Source organism: Falco peregrinus, chromosome Z, assembly GCF_023634155.1.
Source record: "Falco peregrinus isolate bFalPer1 chromosome Z, bFalPer1.pri, whole genome shotgun sequence".
Classification (NCBI taxonomy): domain Eukaryota; kingdom Metazoa; phylum Chordata; class Aves; order Falconiformes; family Falconidae; genus Falco; species Falco peregrinus.
The window spans coordinates 63,758,744-63,783,460 of NC_073739.1; the positions used below are offsets into that span (position 1 = coordinate 63,758,744).

At 37.0% G+C, this 24,717-nt stretch overlaps 1 protein-coding gene across 2 annotated transcripts in view; it reads right to left on the minus strand.

Moving 5' to 3' along the window:
* NDUFAF2 (NADH:ubiquinone oxidoreductase complex assembly factor 2) overlaps positions 1-24,717 on the minus strand; it is a 69,107-nt gene that overhangs the window by 7,829 nt on the left and 36,561 nt on the right. For both annotated transcript variants that reach the window (XM_055791461.1, XM_055791462.1), the window contains 2 exons: positions 13,232-13,321; positions 4,420-4,460 (listed from right to left, as the gene is read on the minus strand). In XM_055791461.1, coding sequence (XP_055647436.1) covers positions 4,420-4,460; positions 13,232-13,321 — 131 coding nt within the window. The remainder of the gene's footprint in view (positions 1-4,419; positions 4,461-13,231; positions 13,322-24,717) is intronic.

Sequence of the window (24,717 nt, forward strand, 5' to 3'; positions counted from 1 at the left end):
GCCATGCAAATTTGCCTATCAACAAAGTGCTGAGAAGTCTCAGAAGTTCTTAGCAGAGCTTTGCTTGAAATTCAGGAAGGTGCAAAAGAAGAGTGAGATATACCCACAGTAGTCCTACAGGTGTTACATTGTTTAACATCTTTTGAATTTGGGGAATTCTGTTGTGGTGATGGAATAGCAACATAATCCCAAAAAAAGGAGTCCTGAAGGGCAGGATTTCCCCCCTGCCTCTCCAGAACATTTTTTCTTTCCTTTGCAACCAGGTGGGAAAGATCCAAAACATAAAGATGCCATGTGAAGTAAGGAGTGAAATCTGTAGCCAGAAGGAAAACTGGGGGTTAGGAGTGTATGCGAGACAGCACATTTCCATTTACCTTACAACCTAATCGATGAGCCATACTGAAAGTGGACTATGGCTTAAAGATTGGAAGGGAACAGTCAAACAAATAATTTGCATGGATGGAACACCACCCCTATAAAACAACTGCTATGTACCAAGATGACTTTTGTTAATAAATTCTGACAACACTAATGCTTAGCAGGTAAACTAACTTGCATGTAAAGTGATAAATTATTAAGCCTGCTTCCACAAAACAGCATTTGATTAAAAGTATTTTAATATTTGTAGTCTTTAAAACATTTTCATTAATTTAAAACTGTAAGTTCTCTAGACAAGGATTCAATTCCTATTTGCCCCAAAACATGCTACATGCATCTAGTTTGCTACATACACAATAAAGAAATGTAATAGTCTAGTTCATTATTCATCACTTGTTAAATTGGTTAAAATATAATTTACAGCTGCACAGTAATAAAGGTAACAACAAATTTTCCTCAGCCAACCATACATTACCATACACATTATATACAAAGGGACAGAGGACAGAATGCTATAGTCATGCAAAAAAATATATATACAAGCTCATATTCTCATCTGTTATAAAGCAGTATGTTTATACACACATGCATGCCTACACTGGGTGCAGATGTGATCCAAAACTCTATCAAGACGGACTCTCTGATTACCATAGGAACAGAGTATGTTCAAGCTCAAGATAAGAAACAACTTGGTCTGCATTCATTTGAGAAGTTATCACCCTCATCATAACTGAGTTGAGACTTGGCATATTTCAAGCTGTAATAAAATCAAAAGGCAACCAACTGTTTCCAGTATCCCAGAAGCTGGTTTTTAAAACCCAAGGCTTCCAGCCACTAACATGCCTTAAGTTACTGGTCAAATTAGAAATAACCAAGGCAATGAGCAGCATTCTTGGGTCATGATTAGCCCAGTACACAGAAGTTCAAGTGACGTCCTCCAAAAATAGGGAAAATGCAGTGAGGGAACAGGCAGGAAAGAAACTGTTAAGTATGTGAAATACTTAGCATTGAACAAGTTGTCTTGTGAAGTCACTGGAGTATTCTTCCATTAAAGAAACAGAATCCAAAGAAAAAGAGATGTAAAGCAGTATCTTCAGTGAGAAAATGAAAGCTCTATAATGGGGGGGGGGGGGGAAGATCAGCTAGGCATTTGCGGAAGAAAGAATGGCCTGAACCCAAAAGAGTATCTAGTCTTAAGAATATCATCGACAGATTTAGCTGGTGTCACGACTCTGTTGCTGTGACCAATGTTAAGGAGGACAACACGCGTTCATTCTCACTTAAGTGACTGACACGTCATAATGATTATGAATGACATTTGTTGGCCTACAGTATTCACCAAGCCACCAGTTCCCCAAATGTGGTCAGCAGTGCTGTCAGTAAGATCAGTAAGATCCAGCTGATTTGTGAAGCCATCTCTCTGCAATAATTTCAGTTAAAGTTTGATGGTAGAGCACATCATGATACCTGATAGCCTGAGCAGGCTGGTAATCTCTATCACCCACAGCTGAGAGCTGAATGAAAGATAAGTTGGACAAACATAAAAAAACCCAAACATAAATACTAAAGGGGTATGGTGGGCAAACAGAGCAGAGAAGGGGAATAGAAATTTTAATAAACTTTAACATATGAAATTTGATACTAGAAAGAAGAAAAAGATGATGGGCAAAAGACAGGAAAAAAAAGGAAAGGCACCCCAAAAAAAGCAGTATTACAGACCACAAAGGTAGGAACGTAGGCACAGCTCCAGAAGCTTATGCTTTAGGAACTGTAATGCTGTTTTGCAGTGTTGAAATATGATGTTGACAGCAAAATGTCATTAAAGCAAAAATGCAAAATTTGTGAGCTTTGCATCTTTTTTCAGAAATAGTCTAGTCTCATGAGAAAAATGTGAGAGAACAAAGAGATTTGTTATATGGGGTTTCAACATGAAATATGGTCACAAATATTCCCTCATTCCATAGCTGTCAAACACCAGTTTACCATATCAGCGTTACTGTCAAAAAGGGAATATAAGACAGAATAGCAGCTAGTAAAGTTCATGTAGCTAAAGCACTAAAGCAAATCAGTCCTACAAACAGGGACCAAATAATACTCTAGCTGTACTTCACTAGTATAATTATACTGCAGTATCATTATAAATATAAGGGGTTTTGGTGTAACAGTTTCACATCAGGAGAAAAGTATATCATATGTATCACCTTAAACTGATACAGAAAAAAAATTACTTAAGTTGCGTTGTCACATACTTAAAATGTGACTGCAGCATGATTTTTAAAATACTAGCATGGATTTCTAATGTACATATGTTTGAACTACCTTTCCTTATACAGGAAAAAACAAGAGATTCCTTGAAAGAAAAAGATTACTACTTTTCAAATTCCTGGTATATCACTTCTCTCTGTTAAGGTCAATGCGCAGCCCTGCAGGTAAAGTACCTAGCTGCTAAATTATTTTTTAGATCTATTACCTCATGAAACTGAAGTTATAAGCAGTCCTGTAACTCTGAATGTATCATTACTCCCAATAATCTTCCACTCTCCATACGCTGCTTTTTCTGGAAGGTAAAATACTTAACACTACAGATCCACAGTTCTCTCACCTCAGGGGACTTCTTGCTTCCTATTTTGAAACAGAACCAACAAATCCAGCACCAGGAGGAGCTTTACTGCACCAATTCCAAAACCAAGGCTGCACGTGTTCTCTGGAGCGGGTTTGTCTTAGCACAATTATGACAGTCTGGCTCATGGAAATGATAGGACAAAAGATATGCAACACTCCCCATCTTCAAGTATCACGAGATGGTAATTTCAACAACAGAAGTTGTATGTGTACAGTTAGTATGAGTCTGAAGTACTTAACAGAGATTGGTTCAAGCTTAGAGAGAAAAACAGCTGTAGTACCACTTCTGCACAAGTAACTGGGCTGGGGGGTGGGAATGAAAAAAACATAAAAAAATCACACTTAATACTTCCTCAAATGTTAATGCTAAGAAAAGTGTGTTAATTTGTTTTAAATCCTAAAAAGCTTTGAGGATAAATTAAACTTCTTCCTTTCACGGATGTATTATAATCCTTACTATCCATAAAACCTCAGTGGCAAGTGAAAAACACAGGCAGAGAGAATTAGTTGAAAAGCTCTGAGTTGCATGGGAGCTCATTTCAACGAGTTACAGCTTGCAAACATCAGCTGACAAGCTTCCCCAGGTCATCTTAACAGCACAGGCAGGCAGGACAACTTTTCACAAACCAGTATATTCCAGATCGCAGTGACCAAATCTTTGGCTACAGCATGCCAACATAGCTTCAAATGAATTCAACATGGTTATTCCTACTGATGCAAGTCAAGTACCTGCCTCTGTGGGTGTCGATTTGAATCCTCTGCAGTAAACCATGCCTCATCTACTCATTCCTAGCTGGTGCTTAGCAACTTGTAATACAATGCCAGGACAAGTAGTGTATACCTGTGCATCTGTATATACAGGTCAACAGTCAAACTTGTTCCACTCTTTGCTAACTCATCAGCATAACAGACTGTGGGATATTGCCCTGCTTCATTTTGTTAGAAACCACTTTACTCTCCCATCTCATCAGCATTGTAAAATTAGTGCCATTTGTTTTCCTATACTGATGAATCCACTGGCAACTGGATTTGAAATCGCATTTTAATGTCAACTACCATGAAAAAACCCTTGCATTAATACAGAGAGCATCTATTTTAAAAACTCACAGCAATTATTTTCGAATTTGTTTAGTTACACTCTTGAATGGCCATTATCACCTTAAAGAACTTACATAGATCATCTTAAAGCATTCACATCGATAAAAATAAGAGCTAAAGAACACTGCAGCTTATATTTCCATTTGTTTTTCTTTTTCCTAAGTGTTAGATATCTAGTCTGTGTATAATTTCATCAATTAGGCAAGCAACATACTAAATTCTCCCCCAGAAGTGACCAATTACCACACAGATGAGTCCTCTATAAATTATTGTAGTTTCATTACAACAATTGAACATTGGAAGACACTTAATCCGTCTCACCTCAATGGTGGGAGGATCCTCTCTTCTTCTTCTTATCCAGGCTGCAAAGGAAATAAAAATCAAATGTATTATTTCAAAGATCTTTAAAACTCAAAATTACACTGAATTTGTAACAGAAAGCAAATGTTTACACACACACACACACAAAAAATTACAGCAGAATTTGCTACAACCTGGCAAGCTGTATCATTTCCCAAAACATAAAGATGTCCTGTGTCAATCTCAGTCCTTACAGAAAGAAGGGGTGTGGGGGTAGGGTGGGAAATTACCTCTGTGAGGAGACCTTGGGCACAGTTTACTTACCACCCTGGCTGCCAAAACAGGGCTTAAAAAGCAGGGCTTATGGCCCTGGCCTGTTACTGAGCTTGCTATACAGAGCTGAGCCTCACCCTGAGAAAACAACACGATGACCGCTTGAAAAGTATAAAAAGCCTTTGAACACTCTGGAGAAAAAGGGTGTCTGTATATGCCTCATGCATTTTTAAAGCCAAAACCCTATTTATGTCAGCACCAACCAGAACTCCTTTACAAGGATGCAAGACAGCTTCAAACCCGACTGCAGGGCTGCAGAGCCCTGACTGCACCGTGTCCCACGGCTGCATGGGACCACCCACCGTGTCCAGGGGGAAGTAAGTACTGCAGCTGAGGGGAGGCTCCCCCCACCTCAGTCAGTTCATGCTGAAAAAGACAGCAGAGGAATGAAAGCAGTGGCAATGACAATTGTCCTGTGGCTCAGGTTTTCCACTACGAACCAAGATCAATAGACTTACGCTCACTCCCATTGCAGACACTGAGAGTTCGTGTGGCACTGACTGGAGGCAGCAATCCAAAGGGACCCTGCTGCAGACAGAGAAGCATCACTCCATTGGGGGTCTTCATTCAGTCAGTAAATTATTAAAGATAGTTCCAGCTATTACAGGCATTACTTAGACACACAGGTCACCTGATTGTGAACAAGGTGATATCCATCACTTTAAGAGTATCACTACCACAAGCATTTTGTCATGCCCTTTCAAGCCACACAACTGGTAAGTACTGGGTTGTATATTTTGTAAACGTTTGTCTTTTCTGCTCATGTTTTTCAAATGACTGAGTAGCAGAATGCAAGTGGCCAGTAATGAACAGAAGGACTAACATAAGGAAAGCCAGTTCCACATGCCAAGACATGGCAAAATGTTCTTTTGTACATTTGTTCAGAAAATTAGGACTTTTGTTATTGTGCTTGAAAATTAGAGCAAAAATGACATCTTCGTTTTCGCCCAAATTCCTGGTCTGACCTGTAGCTGTCAGTAAGTTTCAGAAATGCTTTAAGAAGGAACTACTCCAAATTTTAATTTTCTAATACCATCTGTGATGTGTTTTGAGGGAAACTAGGGAATGAGTCAGCAAGTCCAAAACATTAAAAGGCGCACAGAGTTATAACGTCACCTCACTGCTGAAAATGCAATTACACATAGAGTGAAACACCAACACCACTCTGCTTCAGCAGCACTACAAAAGTGGCTTTAGGAAGAATAGCTTCCCATTGAAATTAGAAAAGAATTAAGGGAGGCAAAACGGCATTATATAGCTTGGAATTTAGCCTTGATGGCAAGGCCAATAGCTCAAGGTTAATGGTAGAATACCTGTAATGATACAAAGCAAGGTATCACTTCTGGTTCTTGTCTATCAGATGACACTTTCTGAAAATGTGGTCTTTTAAACACCGTTCTCAAACATCTTTTCTTAAAAGCAGTTCTTGCCAGCTCTTCTAAGCAGTCTTTTGGTCCTAACAAAGATTAGACCCAAATTTTCCATTGTAAAGAATTGACTGAGCACCGAACAGTCAAGATCACCCTTTCTGCAAAAGTTTTATGTTAGTGGAAGGAAAACCAGCCCATTATGATAATCCAAAATACAATTAAGAGATTTTCTATTAAATCTGTAAAACTAGAAAACATTTTGTATGTACTTGTAGCACTTTTAAACCTCTAGATTTTATGAGGGTTTCCAAATGCAAGATCAGACTAAACTGGCATGACTGACACTTCTCAGCTGGCAGCCTTGCAGACACTCTTTGTAAAAGGAGCAACGACAGTATTAGATGAAGTCATGGCACATGAGACTTCTCCTCCTGACAGAAGTCATCTTTGTCTGTACTTAGCAACAGTTCCAACACCAACCAGGAAAGCAAGAAAGTGGTAGAGCTGACAGGTATAGTGAAGTATGTATACTAGGCACTAACCAATAAAAGATACAGCTGGGAAAAAAAAGGAAAAGGAGTAGTTAAAAATGTTTCATAAAAAATTAAGTTTTAAACCTTCAGAATTAAAGGGATTACTTTCAACAAAGTATCATCTTTTGCCTTGCCATGCCTTGTTTCTGTCACATTTGGAAGTACGGTACCCAGTGGTTTGAATTCCACAGATCTCAGCACCTAAAAATTTCTTTTCTTTTTTTTTGAAATTGCTGGTATTAAGAAAATACTGAAAAAAGACACCAGCTGCATTTTAAGTTCAAGTGATTACAATTAGTAATTCTTAAAGCAAAATTCTTAAAATTTGAAATCCTACAAAAATAAAGCTGTAGTTAGAAACTACTGCTGAAATATAATCTTTACAGTAGATTTTCTTTCAGTAGCAGATGGGACTTTTAGACAGTTCATTGATTAATTATTTTCAGATGAATGGAATACTTCTATTAAGAGATTTTATCATTTAATTAGCTGCCTCGATTTAACATGCCACAGACAGAACAGTGGAGGGTAAAACAATGACATGTGTCCTGTGAACAGAAGCTGTGAAGTAAGGAACACTACACAACATGCTTTCATTCACTAATAGATCTCAATTAGTACCAACACTCAAAAGCAACAAAACAATCCTTAATTTAGGAATATTTCTTATACCAAACATTCCATTATGAGACTGTATCTATTTAATAACACAAATAATGCACACAGAAGTTGCCATGTTCCTCTCCAGCTATAGCAAGCATTTGAATGCATGGTTTTACAGGAGATACCAACCTTACTTCTTTCTAATAAATGTCAGAACTACGAATCTGTTTCAGTTTAACTCTAAATAAAACTTGCTCACACAAAGCATTTCCCAAATTACTACAATTCATTTTAACATCTCCAATGAGCTGCACTAGAAAATCATTATTTAATGAAAGATTCCTTCACCACTATGTAGCTGAGGGAGAAATACGTAACAAAATTTACTAAAATCTCTTTATAGCCATAAAATGAAGTTAGTTAGTTTTAATAGATAATATTCCCTGTGTGCAAATCCATTTCTGAAATACTCTATGTAAAGCACAGCTCAAGATACAAGATTAAAAGCAAGAAAATATCATCTGATTAGAGTATATTTTAGTATACTGTACTTTAGTGTCTAATAGTTTTATCAGTCTTTCAAAAGCAATCACTTGACCATTCCTCAGTCTTTGGGGAGAAGAATAGAAGGACTCAAATGTACTTAGTCCCCACCAGTTTTGAGGTGGTTTTCTTTCAGACAGAAAATTTAAAAAGCCTTTCAATTTTTTTTAAGTTATCAAAAATATCTTGAGCATCCAACACAACATTCAGAAACCCACCAACACCTCATAACTCAGGCATAAGAGAAATTCATGGTAACAGGTAAAGGAAAAAGGAATGTATACAAACATAAAACCAGCGATTTACTTCTGAGTTAGCACTAACTTTAACAAAATCCAAGTAGAAGGTATCTTGAAATTAAGACATTTTGCATTCTTTTTAAAAAATATAGTCAGTGTACATAATTTAGCAAAGGAAAAGCTCTCCCACCTTTCTTTGTGCTCTTCATTACATTTTTAGTCAATGCAGGTTTAAATGACTGAACCAATTTACACGACAGTTAAATACTTGTTGAAATAAGGCAGGTAGGCGCTTTATTACATATTATTTGAACACCATATGCACAAATGCATTCACTTTTAATTAAAAAGTGTCCAGTGACAGTTACAGCTAGAGAAGATTTCCATATGAACACCCCTGTTCCCTACATTAACGAACCAAAATGCCCTCACCATTGTCAGCCAAGATGTTCTAAACCTGGTGAAGTAGAGAAGGTAACATGTATGTACTGACTGCAACCAAAGTCCCCCAAAGCTTTGGCAAAGTGAATCATTGCCTCCATTTCAAAATCATTACGCTGCTGCTTCTAATTTTATCTGGATGACAATTCCTGCATTCTGTACTCACAGTAATGCTACTTCTGTCTGAAAGGAATTTTCTAAGATAGCCAGACATTTTCTACCTTGAGACCCTCGAATTCTTTCATCAGCACTCATTTGCATTCTTATTAGTATGCATGAGATTTTCATTGAACTTTAAGACTCCTACTGGCACTTAAAACACTGTAATGAGTGTAAAAGGGAGCCTGCAAATTAAGATTCCCATTAATCACTAAATGTTACCAGGAAAGGAGAAAAACAAAACCAAAAAAAACCCCACACTAGGAATGGATGGGCAATAAAATGCTGCATGAAGCATGCAATCTCATGAATATTTATAGGTACATAAAAATACTGATCTCCTCTCAGGAGCACTGTTGACAAGTCTTTAGGAGGTAAACCACACATTCTACAGTAGGTGAACATTCAGAACTAACATTACAGAAACGTTATCTGTTGTGTGCATCCTTATTGCCTAGGGAAAAGAGAAGTATGCACTCCCACTTCATAATAAAACAAGTGGCACCTGAACAAAACTAGGTAATATTTGTATTGTGTGTAAGGATTATGTTCTAAATTCAAAACTACAGTACAAAAGGAAACATACTTTTGGATTTTTAAAATTAAAATCAACTTAATTTTCTGTGTACAAATAGCTAAGAGTAAGGATAACACAAGGTATTATGATTCTATTCTCTGAATATTGAGCATGTTTCAATTTTAAAAAAACCTCAATGGACATTCAGAATTTTTGCAGGTCTGAGAACTTAGGAAATCTAATCCTGTGGAGCACTTTAACACCTCCAAGAGAAAAATTCCAGGCAAACCCTTCAGAAGTAAGCCCTCTCTGTCTTGTATTCAGTAAACCCTCAGGACTAACACACAAATATCCTCTCCAGAGCCTGAGCAACAGTTTGCACAGACTGAGTCTGTAATCTAGACGATTGGTTTTTCTACTTATTTTATAGCTTTCTATTTAGTCTCAGTTATATCAATACACGTTTATAACTTGATAAACACAGCATCAAAATCAGCCACTTGTTTACCAGCTGTCCATGATGATGCCTTAGATAAACAATGAGACTTAATTCAGACCCTCTTCAAATTTCACTGCAGTCTGGTCCCACTCCTTAAACAAACCTTTGTCCCTGGTTTTGTGGAAGTTCTCCTTAGATAACTCATGCCCCGAAGCACTTCCAGGGACAGTACTTTTATTCATTTTGGTCACAAGAGGTTTCTTTTCTAGTCACACAGCACGGATGTAGGGAAACAAGGAGAAGGAAAAGGTGCTGGAATGACATCTTTTAAATCAGGTGGCCGTTAAGGATTATCCACAAACCAAAAAACCGAGTCCTGACAGAACAAAGATAGCACAGGAGCACAGGTAAAGCAGCTCTCTGCAGGTCCCAAGAAAAAGGAGAGGAAATAAGGCAACAAACCTCAGCACAGTCCCTGAAGTGAAAAGCTTGAGAAGGCTATGCAAGGAGACTGCTATTGCTGAACTAGCCAAAATGGAAGCAGAGAGGCCAAAGATGTCAAAGTGCATACACAGAATTTGGAGAGCAGGCCCCTGGAGATGTAAGCATGTGCCGAGCAGAGAGGGTTTACAACACTCAATATCCATAAAATTTCCAAGAGAAAACAGAAATAAGAAATATATCGCCTTCTAACCTTGTATTTAGTCTTTCACTGTTCAGAGAAAAGAGCAAGTATTTTAGAATCCTTCTGCAAAGTCTCAGACTATTTGCTGGAACGAACACCATCCATGGCAGCATGAATTATAAAATGAACACCCACAGAAAGAATGCACTGGGAAATTTTCAAGAGTCTGGACAGGAGATAGAGACTGAAAGTTCAGCACAGGTCCTGTGGGCCTGGAAAACTTTTAGACCAATTTTGAAGAGGAAAAAGTAGGGAGAGAATTGTAATGAGCCTTTCAGCAAAGTGTGTCTAAAAACCTTGAATTAAACCGTTCCCACTCAGATAACTGGCTTCTATAGTATTATTTGAACTCTACTCTTTCCATTCTTTCACATTTCTTATTCATTGAGAATTTTGCATTTTAAAGGAGGCAGAAAAGAAGTAGTAATGAACTTCAGAGCAGCCCACATCCGTAATTCGCACCCCAATATACAGCAAAGGCACAATAGTTCTTTGAACAGCCTCTATACCAACAGCAGAAGTACCAGGTTTGGCTTTTTAAAATTACGTTATACTTCCACAAAACTGTTTGTAATATTGAAATTGGCACTGGACAAAAAAAAAAATAAAATACAGGTTAGTCTTTTTTGTGTAATTCCCATGCTTTATTTGTCACAAACATGCACTACACACCCACTCTGCTTAAGGAATGCATAGGGGAAGAAGGATGCATGTATCTTTTCTTTCTCTTTCCAGACGAATTCAGTACTTAAGAGGGAAAGGCTGTTACCTATCTGCATACTGTATTTTCCTTTTCTCTGTGAATCCTTTCTTTTCGGTGCTGACAAAATCTCCAAGAAAAAAAAAATGCAGTTACAAAGATGAGGAAGTTAAGCATTAAAAGTGTAAATGCAGCTCATAGAAATGGGAATAGTCAATTTTCTTTTCTTTAAAAAACCCTGAATAAGATGCCTTGACTTGCAAAAGTGCATCCATGGTCTGGCAGCTGCATCTATTTAGGCAAGTCCATACTGCAGGGTACCTGTCCCTTGACTCCAAGGTCCCTGCACTGATGCCAAAAGCATCCTTCCAAACAGCTGTACCCGCCCATACACCATACTATCAAGTCACAGGGATTTGTGCTAAGGCTTCTGAAAAGAGATACAGTGCAGGCACCTTAGTGCTACACTGACTGCAGCAGTCCTAGGGAACAGGTTCATACAGCAAGTTGGTTGAACCAGTCTAGGCCCTTTGTGAAAGGGTGATTAGCTCACACCCACCTAAGACAGTCTGACTGTCCATGTTATTTCCTGTTAATTCCAGCAAAGTGCAGGTAGAGACTACTGGATTGCATTTTTTGACTCTGAACAGGCAGCAGCAGGTCTTAGATTAGAATACATTCACAGCAGAGCAGTTACCTGAGGCTTTATACATGCTTCTCAATATTTATGGTGCAGAGTGATTGAATGACAGTCACACAGGCCTTAGATGACCAGCGGTGGCAGGAGAACTTTTGGATGAACTTCAAATAGTTGGATTAGGTAGATACCATTTCAAGCACCAGATGATTTAGTAAGGACAAGCCTACCAGGCTGCTGCTCTTCTTCGGAGGATGTCTATCTTGGACTGGTAAAGAACTAGGAGCAACAAGATTAAGATGTACCAGCCAACTGTGGGTACTGCCGCAGTAGAAGACAGAAGCTGTTGATACTGTGGCTTCATCACAGTTGGCAAATGCTGCTAATAGGGTTGAAACAACTTTGAGAAACTTTTAGCTGTTAATATTAGCCTTAGTTGATCACAAATAAAAATCATAGGAATCGGTGTAATGACAATGATAAAATGCAAGATGGGAACGTTTCATCTCTCTCTACTAACTCCATGAAGGTATATAAGGGGACCAAAGTTTTCTCTTAGCTCAGTACCATCTCCCTCAGGGGCAAACAGTGAGTGCAAAGGGAAGAGAATGAGGTAAAGCAAATAAATATATTGCAATATTTCTTCAAAACACACTGTAGCCTCTATTAATATGCAGCTCATTGACAAATTATATCACAGTAACGTCTCTGGGAAGGCTTTTTCTTCCACAAATTCTTTTAATCACTTTTTGAATCCATGCAAACTTCCAAGCAAGCAGAAATTCAAGGACAAGGAATTCCACAGTTTAACTACACACTGCTTGAAATTTAAATTTGTTTACTTAAAACCTACCAACTTCTGGGAGATGCTGAGATACTATTCTCCCCCAAAATATGCTGAATGATGGGTAGACTCTATCTACTATTTCAGGGGTTCCTTGCTTATGCTTTAGAGTCCTGGATTTTAAGCCACACTTAACTCCAGCTCCTACAGCCTCAAGGACCATTATATTCTGCCTCTCTGCATTCTCTTTCTCCAAGGGCTGCTCAGCTAATCCCAAGGAACCGCTCCAGCCTCCCTAAATTTCTTTCTATGTCCAAAATTTGCAGACAAAACTTTCATCAATAGAAGTGGGAAAAAATGGTTAATTACTAACAGGTTCTTCAACTCCCTACAAGATGGTGCAAGTAAGAGTGTAGGAAACCAAATGCCACTGTAAAAAAACCCAAAAAACCCCATCACTGTGCCACCAATAATGCAACTGACCTACAAATTAACACTGCCGTGAAGGCATAATTAGGAACTTTAACACACTTAGTTTTGGTTATGCTACCAGATCCCCCCTCAGGCACAAATATTTTCCCATTTAAGAGGAGAAAGTCATGATCAAACAGGCTTTATTTACATTTTTTATTAAATGTTTCCTAAACAAATTTTCCTAAACAAAATTTATCCTATTTGTAAAGGGGTTGCTTTAAGAATTCACAATAGCTATGCTTTTTAAACAAAAGCCTGCATTGCTCAATGTGAAAAGTAACAGACAACGTATTCACATAATCAGGCTTTCCATTAAAAATACCGAACGGCAATGGCAAAATTATTTTAAAATAAAACAAAAATATTCAAGATTTACCTTCCCATTCTGTTGGAAAGTCACCCATTTCATACCGATATGCTTCACTATTTATTGCTTCTACAAATCTTCTTTCCGGTATAATCTGCCCTATAACAGAAAAAAAGAAAAAAAAAGAAAAAAAAAGGCAATTAAATATATTTTTATATAATATTTAAATTACTGGTTGTATTCTTGTTTTGAAAGAACTGTGCTTATTAACACAAGTGCAATGTTGTCTACAGGGTAAAAATGAAGGATTAAAATACTGAGAAAATTATTACCATTTCGGTATCAATTTGAAATTATATGTTTTAGTAAATTTAACAATAGCTTGCATTTTCTATAGTTGACTGGGATTATTAATGACAAATATATTTCAGCTCAAGTCATCCACCTTAGCATATCCCTCCTTTAAAGAATGCTTCTCTGAAGACCTGCCGATCATTTTTCCATCAACTGTTTTTTCCCTTAACCTGCGAATCTTCCATACCATTGCTGGTGAGGGATCAGAAACTCGATGCTGCTCTCAAGTCAAAACCCAGCACTGAAAGTTCACTGGTGAGCTCTGCAAAGCAGTCAGGCCATATCATCTCTGGTCACTGGCAACTACTCTGTGCATGTAAGCCTTTTCATATATGCTTGCAAACTTGAGTATTTTCCATGTTAAAAACAAAAAAACACGGTAGGTAGCTCTATCAGGGAATTTAGTATATTGAAAGGGAAGCTGGAGCCAGCGTGGAGAATCTGGACCTATATCCCATACACAGATTCTATTACTGCCGAAGAGGAAGAACTAAGGTTCAACAAGTGACACAGCACACAGCAGACTTGACTGTCAGATATCATGCTACTGTACAGAGAAACAGTATTTTAATTTGCTTTTTAAATTAGCCGATACCGGGAAGACATGCAAGTTCACCATCCCTCACAGCAAAAAAATCCTAACAACATTCCCCAGGCTTTTTCTCCCTGCTTCTTCCCCCTCCTAGGAGGCTGATACCGAGAAATTTGACATTTTGAGGCAACACAAATAACTATCTGCATAAAATATTTTCTCTCATCATGATGTGAATAATGATGTAATTCATTATTCACATCATGATGAATATATCATGGTTCAGTATATTTTCAACAAGTGTTTCAACTGAAGTTACTTTAAAACTGATAGCGGTCAGGAGTTACAATTCACCCATTTCTGGTTAACAGCTAAACCGCATAGTATTGTTCATCATTAAGTATTTAATACAGTAAAATAAGAACTTGTACAGAAAGTGCATTTCCTTTTTTAAGTACCTTCTTTAGCTTTATACTATTTCTTTTTATTTTTAAGCAATGCAACATTTTTACTGTTTTGGATACGCCATCAAGAGAAGAAAATAGTGTGGCATACTTTCATCTCCAAGATTAGATATTTTTGATCGGTGTTGAAAGATACATAATTTACACTGATTTGTTTTTAAGTGCACAATTCCTATAGGCTGAAGATTATATACTTCATACACTCGCTTTAAAATAATTTCCTTTTAACAACACCACGGAAAATTCCATTTTTCAAACTCCTTATTTACAAAGCAAAAATACAGAATTACTTTCTTCCCACACAAAAGTTTTCCAGAAAAGCTGAAGACCAATCTAATTAGGTCTGAACCCATATAAGCCTCAGAATTCACGCTCTTCTCTATTATTGGGAAGTCACTAGATTTTACTGCACAGCACCTTTTAAAAAACTGTCCCTAATTTGAATCCTACACAGGTAGAACAGTCTGAATAAACTGACATAAGCATAAGTAACAAAGAAGTGCATTTTTCTACCTGTTACCACTTGTTATTGATGTTTTATCTTTATGTATTCCCAAATAAAAAACGTTTTTAACCAATCTGCCTTTAACATAACACACCACTTTTTGTTCTGTTGCAAGCTCTCGTAAGACCTGTAAAAAACCCATTAATTCTGCAGATCCCACAGTCAAATAACATTGTAGAGCCATATCCATTATTTTCCAAAGATGTTATTTTGAAATATCATCACACAGTACTGCTGGTGGCTCTTAAGCCTCTCTACATTTATTGTGCACACATGACACTAATTAACTCCAACTGCCTGATTTGCCTTGTCTCCTAGGTTTCTTTTGGTAGACCACCACTGGCAAATAATTTACATAGACTTTTCTACTGAAGATCACACGCAGGCCTCTTTAGATGCAATTAAAGCCTTTTACAGTTTAGAGGAGCGTTTTCTCATACTAAAGATATTGACTATTTTACTTTATATTAATTAATTCCCATGTTTTCAAATAAATGCTGTGTTCTTTGCTACTGCAACTCAAGAAACTTCACTTGAAGTGTATACATATGAAGCAATTGCAAATAGCAATAAAGGAACCACTACTTACATTTTTAAATTTAAACTTAACGTCCAATTCATGTGACCACTAAGTCTTAGAAACATAGAAGAACCATTAATACTTGAAGTTGGTATTATGTAAAACACAACATATTCAAAGAGTAACAGCCAATAACTCTTAAAATAAAAGCACATTACTTTAGGAAGAATTTAACATGTACAGAATACTCACACGGAATACTCAGATACAACATCATTTACACAGAACACCAAAGCAGCCAAGATTTGCAACTTTGCAGGAGTTGCAAAGCAGGCAAAGTGGGCCAAGAACTCTAAGTAGCAGACAGATCTTTCAGCAAGTGAGACAGTATTTACACATTTTAGATTTATATACTTTCTTACTGTACGTATTTTCCCTAAGCTTTTCTGTCCCAGTCTTTCTGGAAGTCAATGTGTGATGACTGAAGTGAATTTGTATAAAAGCCTGAAAACAAAAGTGTTTAACAGAAGTTGGGCAGCCTGCTGGCATGAGAAAGGGGTAGCCAAAGCCAACAAGGGAAAAAGTAAGTGAAATGTAAAGAGTCGCAAATGACTTAATGAATTATTTCCTAAACTTCTGCAGCCCTATCTATAGGCTATGACACTTAGAAACTAAGTCATACTTTCACAACAAAAACATGCTTAACTGTAGATACACACAAATGTTATAAAATTACTATTTTCATTTTTGAGTTTCTTCTAAGGAAGAGCCCCTTTTCTACAGGCAAAACATCCTAGCTATTTCCACTGCAGTCACTAAATCTGTTATATCTGCATCTGCATTAAGAAAAACCCATTGAAGAATCTTCTAGTTGAAAATAGAGTTAAATAATGAATAATCTCAAACTTGCACTGTTCTATAACCAAATCATTATTCTTCCCACACCAATTTCTTAAAACAATACATAAACACATACCCTATTTTGAAGATCTCCAGCAGCTCTCGATTTATTTTCACTGTTTACAAAAATGTTATTTGAAAAAATTTCTCTATTAACCTCCAAATCAGTTTGTCTAATGTGCATGGCTAGAACAAACCATTGCACATCTGATCAGTGAGAAGAGAAATGGGATCATCAAAAGGGAACTGGATGTTTTTGGTACCTGAACTAAGCAAGAGCCCCTGTTGGCTATAAAATATCAGTATGTTTTGTAGTCAGCAGATGGAAATGGAATCACCTTCTACACATGCATGCATGGAGCCACCACGTGAGAATTCAGGACCAGGACTCTTTTGGCTTGCTGATTTGCACTGTCTGTGTGGTAAAAGGCCATGGAAGAAACACTTTATTAATTACTCACAGAAATCTTTCTAAAAACGCAGACTGAATATGTGGCCTTTGTTATTTTAAGACAAATGAAGTAAATTTCAGTTGCACAGCATTGCTGTAAACTTTGTGATGAAACAAGCATTTTTGAAGTGCACCTATTTGCTGAAGTGCTATGTAGTTTGAAGAGATGATGCTGTGTTTCATTTAATACAACATGAATTTTACCTACTGGAAAATAAGGTTTCTAAATATTTTTTCAGCAGTTTCTTACAAAGGTCATAGAACAGATCCCCCATTTCCAAACCCCAGTTTTTTCTCAATATGAAGCAGTACTTAAGGTAGCAAAGCAACTCAACTATCAGCAGTTCTACACACAAAGCAGAGAAACAACTACATCTCTAGAGGCAACAAAAAGTAGATTACTTCTCTATATGCTGGAGTTGCCCACTACCTTCAGAGCAAGATAAGAAGTTCTAATCTCTATTGGAGGACAAGGACAACATTCCCCCACCCCCACCCCCCTGGAAAAAAAAAAAAGTCTTTTGTGAAGAAAAAGGAAAACAAAAGGAAAACAACTATTTTATGGTAAACATTACTTTAATTACTTTATGCAAGCCTAGATCCCTCCTTTGCATAAATTTTTAGCTGAGAGACCTTGTTCATTGCTGAACACTTCACATTACCTTATGGTCAGAATTCCAGTATTTCTGCAATAGCAATCTTCACTGTAGGAAAGACGTCAACATTTTAAGATAATACTTTTCTCCCAAAGAATTCCAATTTTTTCAAAATTTAATTGCTATGAGGATAATTTTTGCTGACTGACAAATTAATAACTTTCAGTAGTTAACTATATTTATTCATAGAATAATACAGTAGTCTAAAATAAAATAGAGAACATTTAATGTTTGCACCTAATATCTACCTCTTATGCACATAGTAAAGTTTTCTCCAACAATTCATACACTTGATATGCTTTATAAAATCGTATTAGAAACTCATTTCAACTGCTAAGAGCAGCAGGTAAGGCCATAGCCTGCTCTGATCTAGGGTTCTGATTTCCATTAACCTCAAAAGAACCAGGATTAGTTATTTCCAGTTTTAGTGACGCAGGATCAAGCAATATTAAACTTGCTAGGTGCTGAACGAGCAAGTCCAAAAAATGCTGTAAGTACCAGGCACTCAGGGTCAAAAATCATGCTTCCATTTTGCTATTTATATTTATGTCTTATCAACAACACATTTGGCTTTACAGAGTTGTCTGCAAGTGCTATTTTCTTTCCCAAGGAAAGATTCATATTTCTACTGAAGGTCTGAAGTCAGGATGGTTACTTCCATTTTGGGGAACACACACTGTCAAAAGAAAAGACTCACAGGTATTAGAAGCCTCACAGTGCCTTTCCACTTCCCTAGAAATGCCTGCTGACAATGCCAAAGTCATAGCCATACCATCTTAGTATTATTTGTTACTTTGTATTGATTGCTGTTGCTATTATGCCACAGTGTACCAAAATTTATTGTTCCCATCCCACTTTGCTCTGATTTTCTACAGTATTTACAACTGATGTCCAATGAAGTGGGAAGCGTTTGCCATGTTTAATTGACTTGTTTATCAGATTTTACCAATACAACTCATTAAATATTCTTTGTATCCCGGTAACAATGGATTTGATGTGGTACAAAAAGATTGAGGGTAGGCTCATGTTGCAACAGAAGCTGAAGACAGCCAAGATGGTTTTGAGCAGGTTTACTTACATCCCAGAAAGGTTAGTCACAGCAGATTCAGAGTTTTGACAATTTCTCCCACCTTATCTCAGAGTCTGACAGTCTTCCATTCAGGACCAGCAAGTAACACTAGCCCAAACAGTGTATACATGTGCTGCAGCCTCTAGTCAGTGTATCTTACAAAACCCCCACAACCTACAGTTTTTTTAGTTTAAACACAGCTAAGATCAGATCTGTGTCTCTCACAGAAGAGTAAGCTTTTTGGTTTTAATTGTCATGAAGTCACCAGAAATGTCAAATTTTAACATGGAATTTAGCTGAGGAGAGAGTTCTAACTTTGCCCAACATGTCCCAACATCATACCTTTTGTCAGAAATGGGTATTAACATAACAGCAGCACATCTGATGCTGTCCCAGAAGACTTTGCTTCTTCCCTGAAATTTCCACAGACATGGACTTTTCCCATCTCTGTATGATCCACAGCCAGCTTTTCTCAGGGAAAGTGATCTGTATATAAATCATCTTCAGAAGCTTCTCTAGGATGGACCGTTAGTTGTTTGGAGAAGTTCTCACTTCTGTACACTTGACTTACAAACACTTAGAGTATGCTTTGCCCGATTTTGTCCCAAATTTTAATCCAGTATGTCAACAAGTATGACTTGTGATGCCATCTACATTCTGCCCTTCTTATAAGCATATGCTTATATATGTTATATATGCTTTTTGCAAACAAGGCTTACTATCCAACTATTTACTAACAAGCAATTTAGCTATCACAATGTATACATACTTCGTAAGCAAACAAAACCCAAATAAACTTATGTCAAGAAGGAAGACTATACACTACTCCTTGAAACAAGAGCCACAGTTTTTATTTCCAAGAAAATTTTTATTTCCTTTATTTATTTTTAGTGCAGGAAAATCATCTATATGACAGGAAAACCTGCTCAATATCATTCTTGCTGTAGTCATGTATGACTAAGGAAATTAAACACCTTACCCTGTTAGATCAAGAAATTTTGCCCATTTTCCAAAAATCAAAGAAGACAGACTCAGAACAGCACCTTCCAAACAGGCAATAACCCAATCTTGCCCTATTTAACCCAACCTCAAGTAATATTGCAGAGCAACCAGGTCTATATGGATTCATTCTGATTTCATATACTAATTTTATCTTCTGCAGCTAACCAGAATGATTTTGACACTTGTTAGCTTCTTTGGATGGATATGTTCCAGGTCCCTCAGCCCTCTGAAAAGACAATCCACTTTTACAACAGCTGTCAAGACATCTGGAGTGTACAGCCTGCAACTTGATTCCATTTTGCCGTTAACAGTTATGTATATTGAAGTTTTCCAGTTGGACATAAATGGCAGATCATTTTTCCCCTTGTAAATCAAAAGGCCTGTATTTATGTGGGTCATTAGTCCATAGTAATCACACTTTTGCTTAACCACTCCATTGCATGCATCCAGCCACTGATATACTGAATGTATGTACATACATACAGTTATGTATTTTCTATGACCCACTCCCTAATTATGTTTTCAGGAGAAAAAACATCACAGTAACATGTATGATAACACCAATGTTCAAATGAAAATTACCTAGCCAAAGTGCTGACAGTAAAGACACGGCATAGATCAATGAAACTTTGGAACAACAGCTACACAATCAGACAGGAAGGACAGGGGAGAGACAGGAGTGATGGGGAGTGGGGGTGTCAATAAGAAAAAGGTAAAAAAGAACTCTGGGTTTAAAAATTCATTTACTACAGTTGAAATAACAAGTATTAATAACAAGTTAAAAAAAACCAACACAGGCTTTGGAGTTTACTGTTTCCTACTTTCACCTAGTTGTATGTCTAAGCTATGGCTTTTTGAAGACTGATACCTCCCCTAGTCTAGGACTCCATCTTGCACATCTGTCAAGAATAACAGACATTTAATACAAAAAAATTGTCTGGAAGCTGTCTCTTCCAACAGATCCCCTACACACACACACATACTTGGGTTGTAAGACTTACTGATACACCAAGCTGTAATTTCTGAAATTGGGGATGGAACAAATATTCTAATAATGATGCAACCAGTAACAGAAGAAAACACCAGGAGCGGAAAACCAATTAAGCCAATGTGCAGTGCTAGTAAATATTTCACCATCCATTTTCCTAATGTGATCTATTAACAGCAGCCGTCACCAACACCAGAAGGAGACGTTTTCTCAATACACTGCCCCCTCTATTCAATACAGTACCATGTCATCATGAGTAAGGTCCTTTACAGAAGGAGCTTAGTACATTTTAGAACTATGTCTTTAAGGCAATCTTCAGAATGTTTCTCAATTTAAACTTTAAGCAAAAGTTAGCAGGAATAGCCTCCCAGGAGTAATTTTAAATTAATCATTGGAGAATCGCAAAATTTAACACACTAATATACAGGTGTCCCACTTCCTCTTTCAAACTGGTCTCTTTAAATTACAAACCATATTTCTGTCTGATTGGTCCAACTGCCAAAAGTTTAACAATTTCTATCTGGATTACGGCCAACTGTATTTAAATCTCTCAACTGTTTATTTAAGTATGAGCAAGTATTTTCTCTAACATAAAACAAGCTATGGGAAGCTCAAGGTTTCAAAAAACCTTACAATAAATGTTTTATATAAATAATACACTTCTGTTTTACAAACATCATGAAAAAGTCTAGAGAACATTCTAGGAAATAATTAATGGAAGACGCTACTTTTTACCTTGGTCTTGGCAGTGGCAAATCTGCAAAGAACAGTCTGATATTTTTAAGACAAATAAAGCTAACATGCACACACAGAGAAGTCAACAAATTTTCTACTGAGTTTAATGGTACCAAGCCACAGGCAGAAATAGAAAGTATAAAATGTTTGTAAAAAAAAAAGTTTTGATCAGATCACTCAGAACTTTTGCAAGCTTGCAAAATATTCAGTGCAAACTCTGCACTGTGTGTGCCAGCATCACTTTACCCATCTCTGAAATGGAATCACCTCAGATGAAAAATTTTAAAATACATATACACGCACACACACATATATATAGACAAATGCGTCATGAACATAACATGACCATTTGGAGGCTAGTAGAAAGTAATTTTTTTGGTATACAGCCAGATGTGAAGACAAGCTTAGTAAAACATCTACTTAAAACATTTGCATGTGGAAGGGGAAAAGTTTTGCTTACCACCAGTGTGGCAGTCCAACTCTGCATTGGATTTCAGAGAGTAATTCCAATACACTCTTTCTATTCCTTCTGAATATTGCTTTGAAATCATTCTGCATGCTAATAGTGAACCCAACCCCAAGATGGCCCCCAAAATACAATCTTTGCGCTGAGAGAGCTCGTAAGTCTTCAGTATGCCAGAAGATGTGGTTTTAGTATAAACTTACAAAAAAATATCTTGTGGGGTCTGGGTTAACATCTACGCACCAATCCAAAGATGCGGCAGCAATTCCTATAGATGCATCAAAACTAACATCTGAGGCGTTAGTTCACTGGATCTGGCAGAAATAATTTCATTAAAATACTGCCATTACTGACACTGACTGCTGGGTTGAGTTTGTTCATTGTTTACACAGTCCATGTATATTTATCTACAATTCTGACAAATGCTTTTATTTTAGAAATTATCTCTCCTGTTATTGTTATTGAGGATGCAGATGCTATCACTGTTCCTGAGGATATGGGTACCATTAAAGATACTATGCCAATACCTTAGAAATCTAGGTCATGGACAAGGATTAAAACATACTGCTTGTTATCTCTGATAGCCTGTGCTGCTCGAAGAAAAACCAATCAACCAATGCACTCCTCCACCGCACTCCTCCACCGCACACTATTCTCAAAGAAGGGTAGTTAATCTGCAGTAACAAAGATACAACCTCTCTCTGATAAACAAGAGTATTTTGTCAGAGCTTTTAGAACTAAAGGGCTTATTGAACAAATGAGGGTATTTGTTTTGAGATACGACAAATTCCTTCAAAGTAGCAAGATTAAATCCAGCCTTAAATATAATAGAAGACAAGGAAACCACAGAGTTCTCTGGATCCAAATGTTCTACAGTATCTTCTCTACAGCCAAATAAGCAAAAAAATAATAAACACCCCTCACTACTCCCCACAACAATCCCCAAACCCTTAGCTCTAGCCAGACAGTGACTTTAAAAAGGCCCAAATTCACTGCATTGTAAGTGCTATAACTGTGTAAGCAGATAAATGCATTCAAATTACATATACCTACAATATGCAATCAGAACATAACACTCCACGCCACACCGGGATTAGGAAGCTGTCCTGTATAAAAATTAAAAATATGTATTTTAGAGCCAGCAGGAAGACAAGAGGAAGGCAGAACCTGAAGTCTGAATAACTGTATTAAATACTTGGTACATCTATTCCACACTATCTCACAGGAAGATTAGCAATCAGTGTGTATACATTGATTCACTAGGGCTCATATATATGTGGAGAAATATTTTACTTTCACAAAGACCAAAAAAGTGATTACTACAATGATTCCAGCTGTACATAGTGCCAGTATTTGTCCTAGTAAAAGTCTCTGGACAACTACAACTTGTCCGGAAACATCTCCAAGTTCTTTTTATTCACATATGATTATCTAGCAGCTAATGATTATGAGAATGGTTTCTGAGTTTCTATACATACAAACGATGCCTGACAAACTGATAGCCGTTACTGGGACTGAGTCTAGTGATGAAAAGCACTGAAACAGTCTCAAAAAACTAATACATGCAACACTGCTATTAATGAGGCCAAAGAGAAGGGACAGACAGAAAAAAAAGACCATCATTAATCAGTGATAGACTAGGTCTTTTTTTATTATTTTAAAAATGAACTAGTATTTATTTGATCTTTTATAAAGTACCAAAATACTTGTATGACATAACACATTATGCATTTCCTCAAAAACTTAAAAGGTATCCTGAAAACATGGCTCAGTTCTCAGGGAGAAATAATCACTTCATAACTTGTTATCTGATAAACTAGTGTGCAGGCAGAGCAAGATAAATGGAAAAGTCTTCAACTGCAAATCCTTAGTTTAGGTGATCACAGTGCAAAACCACACTTTATAAAGGTTTTATTCTGCATACTTCTCTATCAATTAAACATACATTATCTTTTCAGCAGTATTATTTATAGTAAAAGCAATGGGAGGTCTGAAAGCACCCTTATGAGTTCAGCCTGGAAACTCCCTAGGGAAGAAGTCTGCTTTGACACTCATTTACATCTTATGCATTATACGGTAAGTATGTTAAAACTGTTCTCTACTTGAACTTCACAGATTCATGTCTTCCATATGTAAGGGCAAAATGAATTTAAACATACATTTCTGGGGATCAATTTCTCACTCTTCCCTGTATGTGGTTTGCGATTCTGCTTTTATGATCTTTTGTCATGGTAAGACATTCAAGCTAGTCAGAAGGGATACAACAACTGTGTTTCTCTAACAATAAAAGGTTTATTCTAGTAAAATCATAAGGCTATGGATAATTCTGAATGCTGAGCAGTTAACATGTACAGTCATTTATGTCTGTGTCATAAATATATGAAAAAGACATCCTGTGTTCTGTACTTTTTAGGAGTGACAAATCTAATAATTCAAATTATTAGATAGTAGTGACTGAATAGGAGTGACAAATCTAATAGTACTGAACCTGTAACTTCCTGAGGGATCAGAGTTCGTGACTTTTATATACATTCACCGAAACCTTGTGTTTTGAAAGCCTGCTCTATGAGAGACTGTGGCAGTTAAGAAAAATACCTTTTTTTTGCAGTTTAAGAAGCAAGTTCCTTCAGTGGACAGACAAAACCCCTGTGCGAGTATACACTGTCATTCTAGTACCCACGCTTTTTTCACCTGGCTGCAGGACACACCAATGCCAGTTCCCGTTCCCTGCTCACTGGAAAGCCTTGTGCCTTCTAACTCATTAAAGCAGCACAAAGCCCAAATGATACTCCACCTTTACAAAGAACCACTGTTTTGTAAACGAATCCACAATAACCTTACTAGAAATATGCAAAACTACATTTTTTTTGCAACAAAAGTGTAAATTATACTAGTACAAATGCCACTTCCTTGGAG